Source organism: Podarcis filfolensis, assembly GCF_964270895.1.
Source record: "Podarcis filfolensis genome assembly, chromosome: Z".
NCBI lineage: Eukaryota > Metazoa > Chordata > Lepidosauria > Squamata > Lacertidae > Podarcis > Podarcis filfolensis.
The window spans coordinates 45,927,648-45,949,402 of NC_139617.1; the positions used below are offsets into that span (position 1 = coordinate 45,927,648).

At 46.3% G+C, this 21,755-nt stretch overlaps 1 protein-coding gene across 1 annotated transcript in view; it reads right to left on the minus strand.

Annotated features, from left to right (window-relative positions):
• The window catches only part of COL27A1 (collagen type XXVII alpha 1 chain), a 254,226-nt gene that overhangs the window by 109,533 nt on the left and 122,938 nt on the right, over positions 1-21,755 (minus strand). The window contains exons 17-24 of the mRNA XM_083597135.1: positions 21,546-21,599; positions 16,146-16,199; positions 15,629-15,682; positions 8,923-8,976; positions 8,499-8,552; positions 6,898-6,942; positions 4,661-4,714; positions 1,978-2,022 (exon numbers count right to left, since the gene is read on the minus strand). Coding sequence (XP_083453261.1) covers positions 1,978-2,022; positions 4,661-4,714; positions 6,898-6,942; positions 8,499-8,552; positions 8,923-8,976; positions 15,629-15,682; positions 16,146-16,199; positions 21,546-21,599 — 414 coding nt within the window. The remainder of the gene's footprint in view (positions 1-1,977; positions 2,023-4,660; positions 4,715-6,897; positions 6,943-8,498; positions 8,553-8,922; positions 8,977-15,628; positions 15,683-16,145; positions 16,200-21,545; positions 21,600-21,755) is intronic.

A 21,755-nucleotide genomic window follows, 5' to 3' on the forward strand; every position in this document is an offset into this window, starting at 1 on the left:
GCCTACGGGGAACTAGACTTTTCTCTCTTGAGTAAGTGCCTGGCATCACAATCTAGCAAAGATCCTGACAACGGGTTTTAAAACAGGGATCATTTCCACGTGGGCACACGGTTTCATCTGGGCAGGCTGGCATCAATCAATGTTTACATTCCCTGCTAGACAGCTGCACACCGATTTGATCCGAATCCGTCTGGGAAATAATCCAATTTCCCCCTTTCATTCCCAGTGACAGAAGGAAACCACAATGGTTAGCTTTAATTTACTTGTCTCTTGGTGGCGTTTCCCACCATGCATTTTGAGGACAAAATACTGTACAGGGTGGGGTGGGGGTGGGGGGTTATTGCAGGCTGCCAAGCCTTGAAGGAATTTGTAAAAATATGAAGTTCTCTCCAGGGCAACCTTCTGAGGACCCAATGCTAGTGGTGGGTGGAGCCAGAGGCAAAAGTGGGAGGAGCAATAAATGCAAACTTTATATTTGGAAGACGCCCAGAGTGGCTGGAGGAACTCAGTCAGAGGGGTGGCATATAAATAAATCATCATTATCATCATCAATGTGCAGCAGCTTGTACAATTGGGTAGTTTTTTACACACACTGCTCCCTGTCTTCCGTTCAGACAAGAAAAGGCATCACCTGAGTTCAAGGAGACATTCTAGCCAGGCAGAAACACTTGGGGTGTGAAGCAGGGTCAGTACTGGGTTGTGTGGCCTAGAGAATGTTCCAAGGGCCGGAAAAAGAGGATTGAGGGGCCATATTTAGTCCCTGGGCCTGAGCTTCCCACTCCTGGAAGGTAGGACTTGAATACAAGCCAGAGTCAGGATGAATGAACAGCAAGGATCTGAGGGTGAAAGATGACTCAGGGCTCTACAAGTCAAGATCAGAAGCCATCCTAGAAGGTAGGGCTAGAGGGAAAGGCAGGAACAAAATCAACACCAGAAATGCAAGACACACCAGAGGTCAGGTATATTTTGTTGCTTGAGCAAGTTTCAGCTGCAACAGGAAACCCTTTATTCTCCTTCCTGCCCAGAAGGATTTAGTGGCCACCCTGACTGGGTGGAGACAGTCCAGATCTGGAAGGTTCTTTGCTGAGAAGCAGCCACCTTCAGTTCAGAGAATTACCACATGAGGCAGCTGCTGGCTGCAAGGATGCAGCTATGCACATCACTACATAGGGCTGTTGCCAGCAGTTTCTGACAATGGCTCGTCTAGACAAACTGCAATTAGTATTAGCCATGTTTAGGATTCAGATGACATACTAAACTGAAATTAACTGAAATAAGAAGAATAAGTAAAAGGAAGTGGGTGCTGAAGCTCATTCTCGTTATGCTCAGCTATGGTTTAGCATGATGTCCAAATGCAGCCATTGTCTTTGGCACTAGCTGAAGTTTTCACTCAGCAAAGACCCATAGAGAACAATCCTAATGTTTAAACTCTGTTAGGCTAAACACACAACTTCTGCAATTATAACTAGTGATGCACAGAACCAGCAAAAGGAATTCCATTTTCTGAGCCCAATTCAGACTTCATCTGGTACCTTTGGTGCTGTTGTTCCTTCAATATCTTCATTTTTTTTTATTAAAAGTGATAGGTATTATCACTTTTAAAGTCTTTTAAAGTTTAAAAGTCTTATATAGATTTTCAATTTCATTGTTCTGTATGGGACAATGACAATAAAGATATCGTATTGTATCGTATGTATCTTTGGGCATACATGCTCCACACATGGTCAAATTGCCTCGTGAGTTTTGGAGTCTTTAAATCTACACATAACAATTTCCTGTTCAGGCACATGTACATTTTTACAACTGTCTCTTGTACACTTCAGGGAATTGCTGCTCTGATAAGACATTTTCAGATCCAGAAAGGTGGCTTTCCTAGACAGCCACAGCCACAGCTATCAAAGCTACAGTGAACAAACAAATCACTACCATGCCATAGGGTCAAGAAGAAATGAGCAAAATGCTCTGCAAGACATTTACCTGATCACCAACTTTTCCTGGTCGCCCTGGATTCCCTGGTTCACCCTGAATCAAGACGAGAGAAGCACCAGAGTAGGATTACTACTTACCATTCATGTGACACTTAAAATTTTGCAAAGAGTTTTTCAAACTTATTACTGTGACAGACAGGTTTGCTCATGAACATAGAGTTCAAAGAAGAATTCTTTATTCACTAGACTCTCTGCTTCCCAATTGCAGTCTTTCCCAACCTGGTGCATTCCAAATTTTGTTGGGCTATAACTCCCACTACCCCAGATCACTGGCCATGCTGACTGTTGCTGAAGGGAGATGTACAGTCATACCTTGGGTTAAATATGCTATGAGTTGAGCGCATTCGAGTTGCGCTCCTCAGCAACCCGGAAGTAACGGAGCACGTTACTTCCGGGTTTAGCCGCTTGCGCATGCGCAGACGCTCAAAATGACGTCACGCGCATGCGCAGAAGCAGCGAAAGGCGGCGCATGCGTGCGCAGACGTGCCGTCGCTAGTTATTTTTACCTCTAGATGCGAACGGGGCTCCAGAATGGATCCCGTTCGTATCTAGAGGTACCACTGTATTCTAAAAGATCCCAACTCTTTAACATGGCTTCCCTAAAAAATCCCGGGAGCTGTAGTTTGCCAAGGGTGCTGAGAGCTCTTAGGAGGAGGAGGTGCCTCACAGAGCTAAAGATTTTCAGCACTCTGAGCAAACTACACTTCCCAGGAATCTTGGGGTAAAGTGCTATAATAAACATACAGTGCAGATGGGGCCTGTGTTGACTGAGGGCCATTTTACTCTTGGCACAGATAGGTTCCTTCCAGTTTACTGAAAGTCTGCACAGGGTAACAAATGAGAAGGCATGCCTTTACACAGTGGTGGAAAACCCGGGTGGCGCTGTGGTCTAAATCACTGAGCCTAGGGCTTGCCGATCAGGAGGTTGGTGGTTTGAATCCCCGCAACGGGGTGAGCTCCCGTTGCTCAGTCCCAGCTCCTGCCAACCTAGCAGTTCAAAAGCACATCAAAGTGCAAGTAGATAAATAGGTACCACTCCGACAGGAAGGTAAACGGCATTTCCGTGTGCTGCTCTGGTTTCGCCAGAAGCGGCTTAGTCATGCTGGCCACATGACCCGGAAGCTGTACGCCGGCTCCCTCGGCCAATAAAGCGAGATGAGCACCGCAACCCCAGAGTCATTCGTGACTGGACTTAACTGTCAGGGGTCCTTTACCTTTAGGGACTCTTACCAAGCCATATCCCTCATTAGCCCTGATCCATGCCCTCTTGAATTGATATGGCTTGGCTGGAATGCCACTGAACTATGGTAATGCCTGGCTTCCCCAGATAGAAGACTGAGAAGTTGGGTGTGGCTGAAGATATATTGGACTCTTGAGTGGCTGGAATGTAGTCTATTATACAAAGGTAAGAATCTCTTCCAGTGCTCTGCCCACCCTTGGTTCATGTGACATCCAGCACTCTCATGTGGCCCCTGGAAGGTTCCCCAGAAGGGAATGTGGCCCCTCGGGCTGAAAGAGATTCTCTACTCTTGTCTTTGCAAAACTGTGGTGGACAAATGCCAGGGATCCACTTCAAACTGTAAGTACAACATGGATAAAGGACACCCTTCCTCTCTTCACACACTACTGTTTTCACCACAACACAATAATGTGACACAGGCTCAATTCAGAAACCACAGCAAACCATGGTTTGAGTTTCCAAACATACAGAGAAAGCTGCTTTGCTGTGCTGTTTCCCATTAGGGTGCTACAGCCTTGGGAAATAAAGCAAAGATTGTAACTCTGGTTTGCCATTTCAGACTTCCTACAGAGGCTGGTTTATAAACACACTCTAAGCCACAGTTGCTCAGTTTGGAGGCCATGGTTTGTCAGTGCAGACAACTTATTAAGACCACAGTTAAGCTCCCTTAACCATGGCTTGATGTGATCTCTGAACTGAGCCATGAAGCGCAGAGGAGCAATAAGGCTCAGCAGAGCCTAGGTCTTCTGGGCAGGCCCAGTATTGCTCCTATATTCAGTACAGCACCTAGCGCTAACCCCAAAAAAATTAAAGAGTAGCAGAGATTTAACCAAGCTGCAAATATGCTGAAAATCGTGCAAAGGGCATGGTTGCCTGGCAGAAAAGCATCCAATTAGCACAGCATTTACACAGGATGTGGCAGTGGGGGCAAGGGGGGGGGAGTCTTATGGCAACAGCAGCTGCATTCTCTCGGGTTCCATGCCCCATGATTACAGAAAGGCTGCTTGGGATGCCTTGTTGTTCTTCAGTTTCAAGAGTTACATTTTTTTATCTCTGGAAGGAATCGGAAGGGGAGAGAAGCATGCCCTAGAACTATTTTGCGGGGGGGGGGGGGGAGAGAGAGAGAGAGATGGAGAAAATCCAAAACAGATTGATGGAAAGAAAAAGGATGGTGGTGGGAAGGGAAGACATTTTAAAATGGTTAATAATAAAACTCTGTGGCTTCCAAAAATATGCACCATCATTCTTTCTGCCACAGAAACCACCATGAGTAGGAATTTCCAGAGCAAGAAAGAATAGTAAAAAATGGCCATTTGAAGCAACTTTCAAATGCACAGCATGTTGAAACTTAAGCAGTAGGGTTCCCTGGATTTTAACACCACGTTTTACCCAAATGCCTCCCTTCTTGTGTCCTAAACAAAGCCATCTTTACCTTTAAGCCATCAGGGCCTGGTTTGCCTGGAAATCCTTTCCTGCCAAGTGGTCCCTGAAAAATGACACACACATACAAGTGCAGAAAACACTGTCAGGAGCGGAAGCAAGAGGCACAGGAATCAGTACAAACATGATTGCTTTATCTGTAAGTTGGTTTGGACTATGTAAGGTAACATCCATGCCATACACTTCTTGTCCCAAAGAATCATGGGGATTGTAGCTTTGTGAGGGGTAAAATACAGTGCCCTGGGGAAAACCATATGTGTTAAATGTGCTTTGAATCCCATGGATTTGACTTATGAATATGACTTAAGGTCACATTTTTTGGGGAGGGGGGAGCAACTAATAAATGTAAATAACCATCATCATGTGGGCTAGAACCTCCACAGCTGCCTCAGCCTGAGTTGGAGAGAATTCAAGATGGTGGTGCCAGTGGAAAACCAGGTCACCAAATTCGACCAAATTAGTCAGCATGCCCTTAAAGAAGCCTTTGTGTAACCTGTCACACCAGTCAGGAACTGGGAGAAGGTTGCAAAAACAAGATGGCCTGACTCTGAATGGAATTCAGCCCCCACCCCATGAAGGTTAAGGATTAATTAAAATAATTCAGTCCCTCCTTTCTGTATGTGCTGACTCTCAAGCCAATCTAACCATTAGTTATGAAATACATTAAAATGGTGTGTGTGTGTGTGTGTGCAGATACATACACACACACACACAAATATATATACCCACCCACACCCAGTTTTTAAAATAATATATATATATATTCATATATTCATTACAAACAAAGCAACAATGAACAAAAAATGAGGAGCAACTGAAATAGTTTCACTGAAATAACAGGACCTTGACCAAGTATCTAAAAGCAAGCAGGGGACAAGCCAAGTGCATATTCTGGTTACCAAAACAGGGCTGTCAGTTACCTTAAAAAAAAAAAAGGTGGGCATGGAAGCAGAGATTCAAACCTGTTCAGAGCGCGGTGGTGAGCAAAATGCACTCTGCACATGCTCAGAGCACTCTTTTTATTATTATTCAACATGTTTGAAGCCTGAACCCTTAAAATATATTCTGTGTTTAAAGCCATGGGGATAAGGGGGTGGGGGAAGGAATGGTTGAAATTAAGCCCTGGTTAGAAACTAGCTGTGACAGAAAAGTTTGTTTGCTGGGCAGGTTGGGTCACCAAGTGCTTGTTTTTCCCCCTGCCAGCAAATGGTTGACTGGCAACAGCGTTTGATTGGCCAGAGTTCCGGAGGAGGGATATGATTGGTTTGGAGAGGTTAGACAGGTTTCAGGTTGGGAGAGAGGGTGAAGGGGTTCTGAGGGGGAAAGGAGATACACTCTGAGGAGACTATCCATAGGGAGAGGACAGAGCCTCGCAGCTGGGATAGGGAGACCAGGCTGAGGGTCTGGGGAAGGTGTCCAGACAGGAGTATGCTAGGAGGGCTGAGTCTGAACCAGGAAAAACAGATCCTATGGGAATTCAGGCTCCCTGAGGGGTCAGTCTAGCCAGGAGGGGAGAATTCTTCTAGGTACTGAAGACTCCCAATCCAGTGACAAGGGGAGAGGAGATCCCCTGGTCTGTAATACCATTTATAATATATCGGGATTGTTAAGAGAGGGGATAACTGAGGAAAAATGCCCCTCACTCAAGAACCAAAGGATTAAGCTGTGAAGGAAGTAGTATAGTGCTGAAAGTATTGTATTATCTAAGTGACATACACTGATTTGAACATTTTATCATTTCTTCTGGAAATCTGAATATTTATCTACCTGAAGTGTACCAACTGATGTTTAGTAACTGAAGTTTAAGAAGAGTTGTACCTATAATACTGTGTTTAAGCCTAAGACATCTTATAGTTAAAGTAAATAAGTTAAATTCTACCTGAAAGAACTCGTTTCCTGGCCCACTTTGTTTAATAAAGCTTTTCATTTAATACAACTTCCTTTGTTTAATAAAACTTTTTGTGTTCGTTTGATAAACTTCTGCCTGAGACTCTAAATCAATAAGTTTTCCCTCACACAAGTCCCTCACTAGATAATCTGGGGTAAATTATAGAAATTTGTATAATTGGTATACCGTGAGGTGGTCGCACTAAATATAATTGAGGGCTGGCCCAATGGCGCCAGGGTGAGAAAGTGCCATTGCACCGTCTCACTAGCAAAGCAAAATAAAAATTTAAAAAACTCTCCACACCCACCCACAACAACGACAACCCTCTTCATCTCTCTTACCTCTGCCCCTGGGATGCCAGGTGGTCCCACTGGTCCTTCATCACCCTGGATCACAAAAGGAAAATGGGAGACAGGTCAAAACAGGGCTGTCATCCAGTTAGGCAGTTAATTCATAAAATGGGTTTTATTTGGTTCATTAGTAAGTTGCAGGAGAGCAAAGTCAAGTAATTGTTCTATAAGGAAAAGGCATCTTCCCTCTGGGTTGTATCCAATGCTAGTCCTACTCAAGAGTTGACCTATTGAAAGTAATGAGCATGATGGACTTAAATCCATTAATTTCGGTGGTTCTACTCTGAGTAGAACTGAGTTGGCTTACAACTTATTTTTTAAAGATGCAAGCACCACCTGGTGCAACTACTGCAAAGTATTTTCCTGGAAGCAGTAAGCAGTACACCAGAAAAGGATCTCAGGATTGCCATGAGTCATCAAGGAGGTTTGGCTGCAAATTAAACAAGAAAGGCAAATGCAAATTTAAGCTGCATTAATCAAAGTGGAATGAGGTCAAAGGAAGGCGAGGAAGATGATCAGCAGCATGGAAAGAAAGTCCTGTGAGGAAAGGCAGAAGGAACAGAAGAGACTTCCAGCCCACCAATACTGCACATGCCAGAGCCCATTTATGGTGGACTAAAGGGCTCTGTCACCCTTTTAAAAAACTGAAGTGGACTTTGCAGTTTGGAAAGCAATGGGAAAATTAATTGAAAAGTGTAGGATGAATGAATGGTTAATGGAAATGCATATAAACAGCCCACAAGAAAATCAGTGTGAAAGCAGGATGAATGCTCACTGTTGTATAACTGCCCCACAAATCAGGAAAGAATGCTCTATCAAGACCAAATATAATTAAACCTCCAAGTCAGCTTTGTGCAAGTGAATCAGGATGACTACTCAATAAATATTTTATTTATTGCAATTATGTCCCACCTTTATTCAAAAAGCTCAAGGTGACATACATGGTTCTCCCATTCCCAGTTTTGACTTCACAATTACCCTGTGAGGGAGATTGGGCTGAGAGGCACTGATTGGCCCAAGGTCCCCCAGTGAGTTTCCTGGCTGAACTCCTGACTCCCAATGTCCTAGTCTGGCCCTCTATTCTCTAGACCACCATTGGCCCCAGATTAGTGGTCTGGAGGGACCCTGAGGGGGAGATGGGGGGAGACATGGCAGCTCTCTTGCAAAATATGTAGGGCTGCTACTTATAGGAGGTTCATGCCTTGTTCTCTACAGCCTCAGAGAGCAGGACTTGATCCTAATGGGTTACAGGATGGGTTGGACTGAACATAAGGAGATACTTATTGTTCACGAGGGCAGTTTGGCAATGGACCCAGTTGCCAGAGTGGTGATGGTCTCTCTCTACCTCTCTTCAAGCAGAAGCTGGCTAGGGAGAGCCACCTGTCAGATTTCTTGCATCAAGCAGAATTGTAAGGGGGCTGGACTAGATGATCTACAAGACCCTGCATCCAGCTGTATAACTCTATGAAAGAAAGGAAGTTTGCTTAAAGCAGGAAAGGTGTCTGAAGCCATGGCCAAGCCAGTGCCCTCCAGTAGGTTTGGACTACACAGCATGGCCAAAGACATGTCAGCATCTCCTGCACCTTTCTTACCTCTTGGCCAGGTAGTCCCCTGGGGCCAGGTAACCCACGTGCTCCTGGTTTTCCCTGCAACAGACAAGGGGGAGAGTGGGGAAGGCTGAGAAAAAACACACAAGCTTCCAAGGGCTCATCGAAACACAGAGTGAAAGCTGCCTTCCAGTGTGTGTTGCCACAGGACGACATCCAACATCAATTCTGTTGCAGATTGAGAGGGGAGAGAGACCAAGAGAGAAAAAAGAAATCTGTTCCAGCTCTCTTGGAGCCATCTCAACACAAACAAGCCCTAAAAACCAGAGCTTTGGCCATGACTATCTGCAGGGATCTCCAGGATTTTTCCTCTTCCTCTCCTTACCCAGCCATTCTTTCTTTGGTTCTTTCATATGCACTGGCACTTGCCAAGAAAAATGCAAACTCTGTTTATTTCAGCACCACTCACCTTAATGCCTTCGGGGCCATTTTGTCCTGGTGGGCCAATGTCACCTGGAAAGCCCTAGAGAGCATCAGACAGAAATGGTGTTAAAACAGCAAGGTCCCCAAGCTAAAGCTTCACACACCAGACATTGGGAGGAGAGAGCTAGCCTGTTGCCTGCTGAAATAAGCCAGGCTCATTGTGGTGTAGCAAGACCAGTACCAAAAACATTTTTTGTTGGTCAACTCTTGTTTTGCTATGTATCTATATACTAAAGCCTAGACTGGAGGGGAGTTGTGTGTGTAATGTTGATTTTATTCTGTGGTTGCCAAATTGTTGATTTTTTGCTTCTTCTATAGGCTGAGGGAACACTGAAGCTAGGTCCAGTATTATAGCTAGATATAAAGGCTTATTCAGTGGAGTGACCATAACACTCTCTCTCAAACCATAGTGCCTTAAGTGGCTGCATGCAGCTACTATACAGTACATACGTACAAACATTATTTTATTTGTATGCCACCTTTCCAGGATTCAAACCATGCTCAAGGCTGCTTACAACATGGAAAAACACATAACTGCAACATAAGAAAGCAGACATGAACAATAAATAAAACACATCAAAAATACACAACCAAGCTGATCAGTTTCCACATAAATCATTAGATCTTAAAACAGAGATACAAAAAAATAATACCAGTAGCAACAAAACCAGTAAACAATACCCCATCCTAAGAGTCTGTTCATCAGCCTCAGCTCTTTCAGCTGGAGTCAGTTGGGGCCCTGTCCTCCCAGGCCAGGTGGGAAAAGGCCAGCAAGGCAGGGAGCAGGTCTTCATGCTTACAGTAGGTCTGAAGCCACTAACTAATCAAAATAATGTCTGTTCTTTTGGTTCTCTTGCTTATCATACCATGCCTAAAATCTGGGGCACTGTATAAATAATACCTTGTGGGCATTGGAGAGCAGGCTGATTCGGATTGGGACTGGGGGATTGTGGGGAGTTGCTCCCAACTGTGGTCTCAATTTGGTCAGGGGAGGGACATGCCTGCTAATTGGGGAAGGGCTGTGGTTCAGTGGTAGAGCATCTTCTCTGCATGGAGAAGGTGCAGGTTCCATCCCAGCATCTCCAGGTAGAGCCAGTCAGTGTGGACAATGCTGAACTTGATGGACCAAGGATCTGACTCAGTATAAGGGAACTGTTAATCTTCCCGTTTGCATGCGGCCCACCCCCACTTGCAATTAACTTCAGAAATCTGCTAATTGCATGAACAATATCTTATCCTGGAGAATATAAGAGCCTGGAGAAGAGAAGACTGAGAGGTGATGGGATAGCCATCTTCAAATATCTCAAGCGCTGTCTCATAGAAGGTGGAGCAAGCTTGTTCTCCCCTGCTCTGGAGGGTAGGGCCTGAACCAAGGGATTCAACTTACAAGAAAGGAGATTCCGACTAAACATTAAGAAATAACTTTCTGACACTAAGAGCTGTTCCACAGTGGAACAGTCTCTTTTGGAAGGCTGTGGACTCTCCTTCCCTGGAAGTTTTTAAGCAGAGGTTGGATGGCCGCATGTCAGGGATGCTTTGGTTGATATTCCTGCATTGCAGGGGGCTGAACTAGATGACCCTTGGGGTCCCTTCCAGCCCGATAATTCTATGAATGTGTTGTTTGTTCCTTAGCATAAATCAATCCTTCTTTGTCATGAAAACTTTCCCCTTTCTCTCAGCTAAAGATGTGCTTATGTCAGCAAATGTTTCCTTGGCACGACACAGCAAAGGCAGTCCCCATTCAATTCTTTCCGCATTTAGAGTCAGCAGCTAGTCATGTTTTCTTGAACAAATAAATCAAAGCATTGCAAGCATGACCAAGAAGAGTAGGGGGGGGGACCAGACTTGGCATTGCAAATGGAGAGGTGACGACATGCTCATTAGCTGGAGCACTTGACGTTTAACACCAACCCCATTTTTCGCCCACAATCTATTCAACTAAGGAAACAAAGAAAGCCACAGTCCAAGCCAATATTAACAAAGAGAAAGATTATCAAGTGATACCACTCAATGGAGAGCTGTTCCAGACCCAGCAAAATACCAGAACATTGACTGGAGTGGGGGGAGCTGGTGGTGTGAGCCAATAAACCATTCTCCAATGATGCACATGTCTTTTTAAAAGAACTGGTGCTGACCTTTAAAGCCCCAAATGGCTTTGGCCCTGTATACCTGAAGGAGTGTCTCCACCCCCATTGCTCAGCCTGGACACTGAGATCCAGCACTGGTGTTACAGGGAACCAGGAGAGGGCCATCTTGGTAGTGGTGCCCTCCCTGGAACACCCTCCCATCAGATATCAAGGAGATAAAGAATTACACAATTTTTAGAAGGCATCTGAAGGCAGCCCTGTATAGGGAAATTTTTAATTATTGATGTTTTATTATGTTTTTATGTGTGTTGGAAGCCACCCAGAGTGGCTGAGGCAACCCAGCCAGATGGGCAGGGCATAAATAAAAAAATGATGATGATGATGTACCAAGAACTCAGCCAGAATCAGAGCAGAGGTCCATGTAGTTCAACATCCTGCTTCCCACAGTGGCCTTAAACATGCGTCCAGAAAGGCAACAAGCAGTGTCCAACTCTCTTTCTCTCTCACACACACACAGCCAGTGTGTGCCCTCCCACCCCACTGGCAATCCAGTGCCATTCTGCCTTCTCTGAATGTGGAAGATTCATAACTGTTAACAGATCTGCCCTCTGTCAATTACAAACTGGTCCAGGCTAATGACAGCTCAGTCCTCCATTAATTACAATGCCACAAAGCCATCAGAAGTGCCCTTCTGGATCATGCCAAGGGCCCATCTAGTTCAGCATCCTTTTCTCACAGCAGCTAACCAGATGCTCATGGGAAGCTCGCAAGCAATGCAGAAGTATTCCCCACACCTGTGATTCCCAGTAACTGGTATTCAAAGGCATCAGTGGTGGTTGGTATCCATTGGGACTGGTGGAGCAGAAGACAGGGGCACCAACATAAGGTGCAGCCAGAGCCAATGATAGACAAGCCTACTGATTCGGGTTTTGTCCCCATCCTCCTCCCTGTTGAGTCCTACAAAGGGAACACTGAGACTAAGGTGGAGGAGAAGGTTGGCAGCCTTGGCCACCCCTTGGCTGAGGGCACTGCCCCATTTGGTCTTATGAACTATCCTCCACCAAGAGGCATACTGCCTCCAACAGTGGACGGAGAGCACAGCCATCATGGCTACAAGCCATTAATAGCCCTTAACCTCAATCTAAGCCAGTGGCCATCACCACATCTTGTGTTGGGGCTGGCATCAGTCCAGCCCTCTGACACTGTTTCTGCTTGGTATCGCTGCCTGTTGACCTGTCCTCTGAAAGCATATGCAGAGTGACAACAGCAAGTCTACTCCTTATTGGTCAGGGATGGAGAACCTCTGGGCTTCCAAATGTTGTCAGACTACAACTCTCATCATCCCTGACCAATGTTCATGCTGCCTGGGGCCGATGGGAGTTGGAGTCCAACAACATCCAAGATAGCTCAGTTGGTAGAACATGAGACTCTTAATCTCAAGGTCATGGGTTCAAATCCCAGTTTGGCAGGAAGCTGGAGTAGATGACCCTCATGGTCCCAACTTTACAATTCTATGAACATCTAGGGGGTCACAGGATCCTCACTCCTGTTTTGGGCAATGATATGGCTTGGGCCCACAGGGAACAGGCAATTGAATGAGTAGCAGTGACCTTGGTGAGGAGGAAGAGGAGACCCACTCAGTGAAGGCATCCCTCTGAGGGCATCTTGTCTGGGGGCCTGCAAAACCTGGAGCTGGTGCTGACTCATGGTAATGAATTCAGTACATTAATACAAGCCTGTATGAAAATGTACTTCCCTTTGTCCTTCCTGAACCTATTGCTCATCAACCTTTGGCCTGCCAGATGTTGTTGGACTCCAACTCCCAGCAGCCTCAGCCAGCAAGTCTAGTGGTCATGGGGGATGTGAGCTGTAGTCCAGAAACATCTGGGGAGCCATAGATCCCCTATACCTAGCATACCCTGTCTATCCCAACTGCAGAATTAGAAATCAATTGCTTCATGTTGCTAATGGTGGAATTTTAAACACTGTGTGTGTTATTGCTGTGTTGCTACAATTCTGACTTTTAAATTTTATTGTTTTATATTGCCTTGTGGTTTTTCAGTTTCATTGTCTGATTTATTCTTTTGTTCATTTGTAAACTGATTAGGGACTGTTTAGTAGTAAGCAATATATAAATATATATATATAATGAATGAATAAATATCCTTCAATTGGAAGCCCCAAGTTCATCTTTAACAGGGATGATTAAATGGTGCAACTCAAACCCCATGCACACACTGAACCCAGTGGAGTTTACTTTAAAGCATGGGCATTGTTGTTGTTATTTATTATTGATACCTATTCGGTCTTTTTATGTAAAGAAAACTCAAAGTGACCTACAATATAGGAATATAGGGCAGGGAACCTGAGGCTCTCCAGGGGCTGCTGGAGCCCAGCCAATGGTCAGGGCTGATGTGAGTCAGGAGTTCAGTAATATCTAGAAGGCTACAAGTTCCTCACTACAAAAATGAATATGCATAGGATCAGATGCCGCACCTCATTCCATGTATCATTTTTTGGGTGAGAGTTACCATAGGAAATGTCTCCCTCATTGCACCAGTAACATAAAATATTCTATGGACACAAAGGTGGCTAAGATCCCATCGGCTCTTCCTACCCCACAGCCCCACTCCCACCAGAACTGTAACAGAGGAAATATTCATGCTACCAACAGGACTCTGCCTTATACTGAGTTCCTCCAGCTCAGCAGTTTCTACACTGACTGGCAGCAGCTCTGCACAATTTCAACCTAGTGCTAGCTAGAGATGCCGTGGATCAAAGCTTTGAATGTCTGCCTGCGAAGTGGATGCTCTATCATTGAACTACAGCCTCCCCCACTGACTGTGACAGCTGTACAGTGGTACGTCGGTTTGCAGATGCTTCAGGTTACAGACTCCGCTAACCCAGAAATAGTACTTCGGGTTAAGAACTTTGCTTCAGGATGAGAACAGAAATTGAGCGGCGATGGCACGGCGGCAGCGGAAGGCCCCATTAGCTAAAGTGGTACCTCAGATTAAAAACGGTTTCAGGTTAAGAATGGACCTCCAGAACAAATTAAGTTCTTAACCCGAGGTACCACTGTATATTACTGGAGCAGTGCAAGAGGTAGCCAAGGGAGGGGTGGCAACTTTGCACCAGCAACCACATTGCAAAAATAACCAATGGAACTGGGCTTAAATTAGCCTTCTTCAGGAAGATAGGTGGCGCTCTTTAAATATTTAGTGTTTCATCCTGTTCCTTATATAAAAGAATGCTGGACAATACTCAACCACTGCCTCATCACATACATGAACGAGAGAAACTGTAGTAAACTTCACAGGACAGCCATTCCGAAAAATATAATTCATTGAAACTGATCCAGAACCTCACCACAAGCTTTTAAGACTCATATTTTGACTATGGCACAAACTGTTTTGATGCACACAATTTCATAATATAAACCATTTCTCTTTTAAACCTATCCATGTTCTGCCTTTCCTCTCTGACATGTTTATAGGATGCTAGTTCAGCCACCAAGACCGTGTCCCGTTACTTAAATAGCCTTTATTTATTTTAACCCTGTTGGCTTTCTGATGGGTTTCTAGTATCTGCCAAAGACTATTCCTGATACAAACATATTAATAACTGAGGGCTGACCACTATGGTGGGGAGCTTTCCTGGATGAACTCCTTTCTTTGTTTTCCTTCTTTTCCTCTCATTTCAGCCAAATGAGTCCCTACAACCAAAAAATATGACCCAGCTGCTTCAAGTGATGAGGGTACTCCACTAGACTCCTAAGTTATGTCCTGTCTGTTACAGCAAACCCAAAAGGGAGTCTCGGGGCACGAGCATTATGCTGATTACAAGAAGACATCAATGGGCAAAGCAGGCCTGGGCCTACGAAAGCTTATGCCACAAGAAATCTACTAGTCTTTTGAAGATGATACCAGACTCCATTTTGCCCACTCAGCCCTAAACAGTGGGGCAGGAGCTCACTGTGACAGCTTCAAAAGCCACGCCCCCCAAGCTGTGGGAGCTGGTGCCTATTGGGACTGGTAGAATGGGAAGCAGGGAGACCAACAGAAAGTACAGCCAATGACAGGCAGAGGCTACCTAATTCTGGTTTCTTCACCATCATCCTCCCACCTAAGTTATACAAGGGTAACACAGAGGCTATGAAAGAGGACGCTGATAGGAAGTTCCACCGCACTAGACTGGATGCATGTACGAAGTAGACAAGTGTGGGCTGGTTGAGTGCGGGGTGAGGTTGATGGGGCACAATCCCATTTGCCCCACTGACATAGCCTTCCCTGCTCCCAGGAAGGGTCCAAACCCGCAGGCAGCTGTGTTGATCCATTTTGGATTCCCACAGGCATCTGGTTGGCCACTTTGAGAACAGGAAGCTGGACTGGATGGCCCCTTGGCTTGACCCAGCAGGGCTCTTCTTACATTCATTTTACTTGCCTTTTTAAAAAAATGTAATAAGCAAGGGGGTGGGATTCAAAGAAGTAGATGAATTTTAAGAAAGGAAGGAAGACCAGCTTAGGATAGAATGGGGTTTAAGAAGAAACCAACTAAAAAAATGGCAATAGGTCTCCAGAGGAAGAAGCAATCTTGAACTCATACCTCAGGGCCAGGTGATCCTGGAATTCCAACTGCACCTTTGTCACCGATCTTCCCCTGCAGAAAACGAGAAGGGGAACAATGATTCAAGAGAGGGCTTTTTAAGATTGAGGCAGTCAACCTGGGTGCTCACCTATTGAAACGCTCCTACATAAAACATAAAACCAATATACCCTTCCACCTAGAAAACTAGCAGGTCAGGACTAGGTTTGCTTTCTACCTGGCTTATCAAGAAAATACTTTTTTCACGAGGACACATTCAATCACCTTTTCTTTTCTTACATTTACATCCCACCTTTCTTCACCCCAGTAATCCAGCCTTCCCCAATCTTGGGTCCCTAGATGTTGTTGCACTACAAACCCCAACACCCTTAGCCATGGCCAATGATCAGGGATAATGGGAGTTGTAATCCTAAAACAACTGGGAACAAGGTTTCTCTAGCCCTTACACTGGTTCTGAGTAGTAGACTACTGGCAGGAGCCTTTATGGGTCAAAATGGAAACAGGAGCAGTTACTTACAGCAGGTCCTGGCTTTCCTCGGGCACCTGGCATCCCAGGTGAACCTTGGCTACCCTGAAAAACAGAAGAGAAGCTTCTAGAGGACAGCCCCAGGCAAAAATGTGCAACAGTCAGGGACGATGGGAGTTGTAGTCCAGCAAAATCAGTATACTCCAGCCCTAAGCACGACAACTCACTACAAACTGGGGCCAACACAATATGTTTTGGCACCTGAGGAGAACCACAAAATTGTGTCTGCACCCCGAGCCAGGGAAGAAAGGGTAAGTGAAGATCTACATCAGGAACAAGGGGGAGAATAATAATAATAATAATAATAATAATAATAATAATAATAATATTTATTTATATCCCGCCCTCCCCAGCCGAAGCCGGGCTCAGGGCAGCTAACAACAATCAAATAATCAAACAATCAAATAATCCAACATTCTAAAAACATTTCATTATAAAAATTAATTAAAATCAAATTAATGGCAACCGTTAAGCAAAATTCTGTGCAGGTTGCCAGAGGAGGGAGTCAGGCTGGGCCCTGACCAAAGGCCTGGTGGAACAACTCTGTCTTGCAGGCCTTGCGGAAAGATGTCAGGTCCCGCAGGGCCCTAGTCTCTTGTGACAGAGCGTTCCACCAGATTGGAGCCGCAGCCGAGAAAGCCCTGGCTCTAGTTGAGGCCAGCCTAACCTCTCTGAGGCCTGGGACCTTCAGGATGTTTTTATTTGCAGACCGTAGGTTCCTCTGTGGGGCATACCAGGAGAGGTGGTCCCGTAGGTACGAGGGTCCTAGGCCGTATAGGGCTTTAAAAGTTAAAACCAGCACCTTAAACCTGATCCTGTACTCCACCGGGAGCCAGTGTAGCTGGTATAGTACTGGATGAATGTGATCTCGCAGCGAAGACCCCATAAGGAGTCTCGCCGCGGCATTCTGCACCAGCTGGAGTTTCTGGGTCAGTCTCAAGGGCAGCCCCACGTAGAGCAAGTTACAATAATCCAGTCTGGAGGTGACCGTCGCGTGGATCACAGTGGCTAGGTCAGGGTGAGAGAGATAAGGGGCCAACTGCTTAGCTTGGCGGAGATGAAAAAATGCTGCCTTTGTTATAGCTGTAATCTGCGCCTCCATAGAGAGGGAGGTATCGAAGATTACACCCAAACTCTTAACGGACGGTGCTGGCACTAATTGCACCCCCGCAAGAGATGGGAGTTGCTCCCCCCATCCCATATCGTCCCGTCCCAGCCAGAGGACCTCTGTCTTCGAAGGATTTAACTTCAACCGGCTTCCACGTAACCATCCAGCCACAGCTTCCAAACATCTGGTCAGTGTGTCTGGGGCCGAGTCAGGATGGCCATCCATCAACAGATAGAGTTGGGTGTCATCGGCATACTGATGGCAACCCAGCCCAAAACTCCGGACAAGCTGGGCGAGGGGGCGCATAAAGATGTTAAAAAGCATCGGGGAGAGTATCGCACCCTGAGGCACTCCACACACCAAGGAGTGGCGTGATGACAATTCCCCCCCAAGCGCCACCCTCTGTCCCCGACCAGAGAGAAACGAGCGCAGCCATTGAAGGACTGTGCCCTGGATCCCCACGTCAGCAAGGCGGTGGTCCAGGAGTTCGTGATCGACCATGTCGAAGGCTGCTGACAGGTCTAGAAGAATCAGCAGCCCCGACCCTCCTCGATCCAGCTGCCTGCGGAGATCATCTGTTAGGGTGACCAGAGCTGTCTCGGTCCCATGACCAGCGCGGAAGCCGGACTGGAATGGATCCAGAGCCGATGTTTCATCCAGAAACCTACCAAGCTGTTCAGCAGCCGCTCCCTCAATCACCTTACCCAGGAATGGAAGATTCGAAACCAGGCGGTAATTGGATAGATCTAAGGGATCTAATGATGTTTTCTTTAAGAGCGGGCGCACCACTGCCTCCTTCAATTCCCCTGGAAATATCCCGGTGCCAAGGGACAAATTGATGATATCCCCCGGGGGGGCCCGCACCTCGTCTGGACACGCTCTAATCAGCCAAGACGGGCACGGGTCAAGAGGACAGGTGGTGGGCTTTCCAGCTTGGAGGAGTCTGTCCACATCGGCTGGGGATATCCGGTCAAAGTGGTCCAATACTGGACCCGAGGACAGTCGAGGGGCCTCCAGTTCCTTTATTGTATCCAAATTGGCAGAGAGGTCATGGTGGAGCAACAGGACCTTCTCCGCAAAAAAGCCCGCAAATGCCTCACAGCTGTGTGTCAGATTGTTATTTAAATTTGGCTGTCCTTCAAGGGACGTTAAAGACCTAATTATTCTAAATAATTGCACCGGGCGAGAGCTAGCAGATGCAATGGAGGCCGAGAAGACTTCTTAGCGGCCTTCACTGCCATCTCATAGGTTTTCATAAAGACCCTATAAGATGTTCTTGAGGCTCCATCACGGGCACCCCGCCATACTCGCTCTAGCTGTCTGAGGTCCCGCTTCATTGTCCGAAGCTCCTCGGTAAACCAGGGAGCCCGGTTTCTGCGGGGTCGCAGAGGGCGCTTAGGTGCGATCTCATCGATGGCTGCCAGGAGCTGGATATTCCAGCCCTCAACAAGCTCAGTCAATGAGTCACCAGGGGGAGCAAGGTCCTGCAAGCCTTGGCGGAATCTATCAGGGTCCATCAGCCTCTGCGGGCGAGCCCAAATCGGCTCGCCACCTAAGCAGGGTGGGGGTGGAAAGTCAATCCTGGCTTTCAGAGCGTAGTGATCAGACCATGGCACCTTCATAGAAGGAGACATGATCACATCTATACCTACGCCAAAGATCAAATCCAGCGTGTGGCCTGCTTGATGTGTGGGGCCCGAAACAAACTGGGAGAGCCCTAGTGTCGCCATGGAAGACACCAGGTCCAGAGCCTGTGAAGAGGGAGTGGCATCAGCATGGATGTTGAAGTCCCCCAATACCAATAGGTTAGGGAACTCCAAGGCCCAGCTGGCCACCGCCTCCAGCAGGCCTGACAGGGTGGCTGCTGGTGCGCTAGGTGGCCGGTACACCAGCCAGACAGCCAAGCTCACCTCGGAGCCCCACACTAGGCCAACACATTCAATGCCGGGGATCAATGGCGATGGTAGAGCCCTGAAAGAACAATCTTCCCGGATTAATAATGCCACCCCTCCCCCCCCGGCCCACAGTCCGTGACTGGTGGACGACGGAGAAACCCGGGGGCGCCATCTCTCGTAAGGTAACAGTTTCCCCTTTGCGCACCCAGGTCTCCGTCACACAAGCCAGATCGACCCCCTGCGAGGTAAAGAAATCTCGCAGAGTGGCGGTTCTCTTGCCTATAGACCTGGCATTGCACAACACCAGCGACGGAGGTGAGTAATCCTTGCTCACCCTACCCTCGTCCCTCAGGATGGGGCGCAGATTGGAAGGGGTACGAGCATATCCGTATCTCGATCCCCTTCGCCTATGACATCTGCCCCCACCACCGTACCTCCCTCGCCCCACCACGGTAGCAATCCCAAGCCTCATACAAGCCTCCATTTACAAAATAGAAAAACAAAACAAACCAAAAACAATTATACCTAAACAAAACCAATCCCCACCCCAAACCACAATAAAACAAAACAAAATAAAAATACATAGATAAAAACCACTGTTCACGGTGGTACAACAAAGTAAAAAGTAAAAAGACCTTTAAAACACTTTAAAATATATAAAAACATTTTTAACATTTGCTGCAGCAGCACCAGTGTCCTTAAAGCTGTGGCGAAGGTGAGTCTGGGCCCCGCCCCCTAGGCCTGGTGGAATTAGCCTGAGGAGGGAGCGGCCTTCCCCAACACTCACGGTGCAGCAGCAGCAGCTGCTTAATCAATCTTACCCAACGGTTGAAGTGGGGATCAGAGGCTGTCACAGGGGCAGGGAAAGGGCCTGCTCTGAATCATTCTGGGTGGGTGCAGAGCTCCAAAGACCCCAGAGGGTAGCCCCTGCCATTTCCTCCCTAGGGGTGAGAGGAGACCAGCAGTGTCTCCTATTCACCAAGAGGCTGCTATGGAGGTGGCATGGTGGGGGGTGGAGGGGTCTGCAGATCACCCTCCAGCAGATCAGCCTCCAAGGATCTCACTGCAGCAGCGAGTACCTGCCGCTCAAAGTGGTCACCTGACCTTGCCTCATTGGGTGGGTTGGCCCTGCTTCAGGTCAACGCTGATCAAGCATTGGCTGGGGAGGGTGCCCAATATGAATGTTGTCATCAAGGGGGCGGGACTTGTACATTCTCTCTTTGCCTAGGGACTAGGGCCCTGCGGGACTTGACATCTTTCCACAGGGCCTGCAAGACAGAGCTGTTCCACCAGGCCTTTGGTCAGGGCACAGCCTGACTCCCTCCTTTGGCAATCTTCACAGAACTTTAGCCTAATGGTTGCCATCAATTTTATTTGAATTAATTTTATAATGAAATGATTTTAGAATGTTGTACTATTTTATTGTTGTTAGCTCCCCTGAGCCCGGCTTCGGCTGGGGAGGGCGGGATATAAATAAAAATTATTATTATTATTATTATTATTATTATTATTACCTGTTCAAACTGAATACCTGACAAGTGCTGCAGATTCTTCTGGAACTGCCTTAGGCCCCAGATAGCTTTCCAGACACCAGGCATACTGACCAGGCTAATGAGATTCCTCAGCCACTATTACCAGTTCTTTAGATTGTTGAATAATTCATTGTAATGTGTTACTGCTGCAGTTTTGATTGGTAACCACTTCGGTAGTCAGTGAATGAAAAGGGGCATAAAAATTATATGCACACACTTTCATAGAAAATGTAACAAGGTGGTAAACAACGTGAAAACACAATGCTGCAATAATAGCGTAAGTAAAAGCATCAGTACCAAATCAATAAAAATTGGTTGGTAAAAAAATCCTTGGTCCAAAGGACTGTCTGAACAATTCCATTTTTAAAAGACATCTAAAAGAAAATAGGGGCAATTCTTGCCAAATATGTATTTGCAGTGAGTTCCACAGGACATGACCTGCCATGTTAAAAGCTCCCCTGCCCAAAATAAATGTCCCATCAGAGGATCTCATTGATTAAGGTGAAACATTAATGTAATTATTATTCATCATGAAGATAATCTGCTTATTTGTATGCATGCTACTTTTTCATAAAATTGTGTCCAAAGTGGCTCAACAACAACACATCAAACAATAAATAAAGTTCAGAAATAATAATTAATACCCGTTTTACAAATAGCATGCACACAGATGAGTCATGGCAGTCTAACAGCTTTGAATTGAAGAGAAGGTAATTTTAGTAATTCGATAAAAAAATCCAAGAAGTTTTAATTTGAAGGAAAGTGGGTTTGGAGTGCAATAATCTCACTCAAGGGCGGGTGGTGGGTGGGAATCAAGTGCAGCAATGCCTCAAGATTTAGACTTAAAATCAGTTACCTTGTCTCCTTGGAATCCAACGTCTCCTTGCACACCAGGCACTCCCTGATCACCCTGAACACACACCACCAAAGAAAGTTACAACAGACATCATATCAGGGATAAAACATATGCCCAGGTTAATGGGAAAGGACTTGGTTTTACTGGAGCAGCAGAAATGTCATTTTTCAGGCTTGTTCAAGGCAGGATTGGTGGCAAAAAACTCCCAAA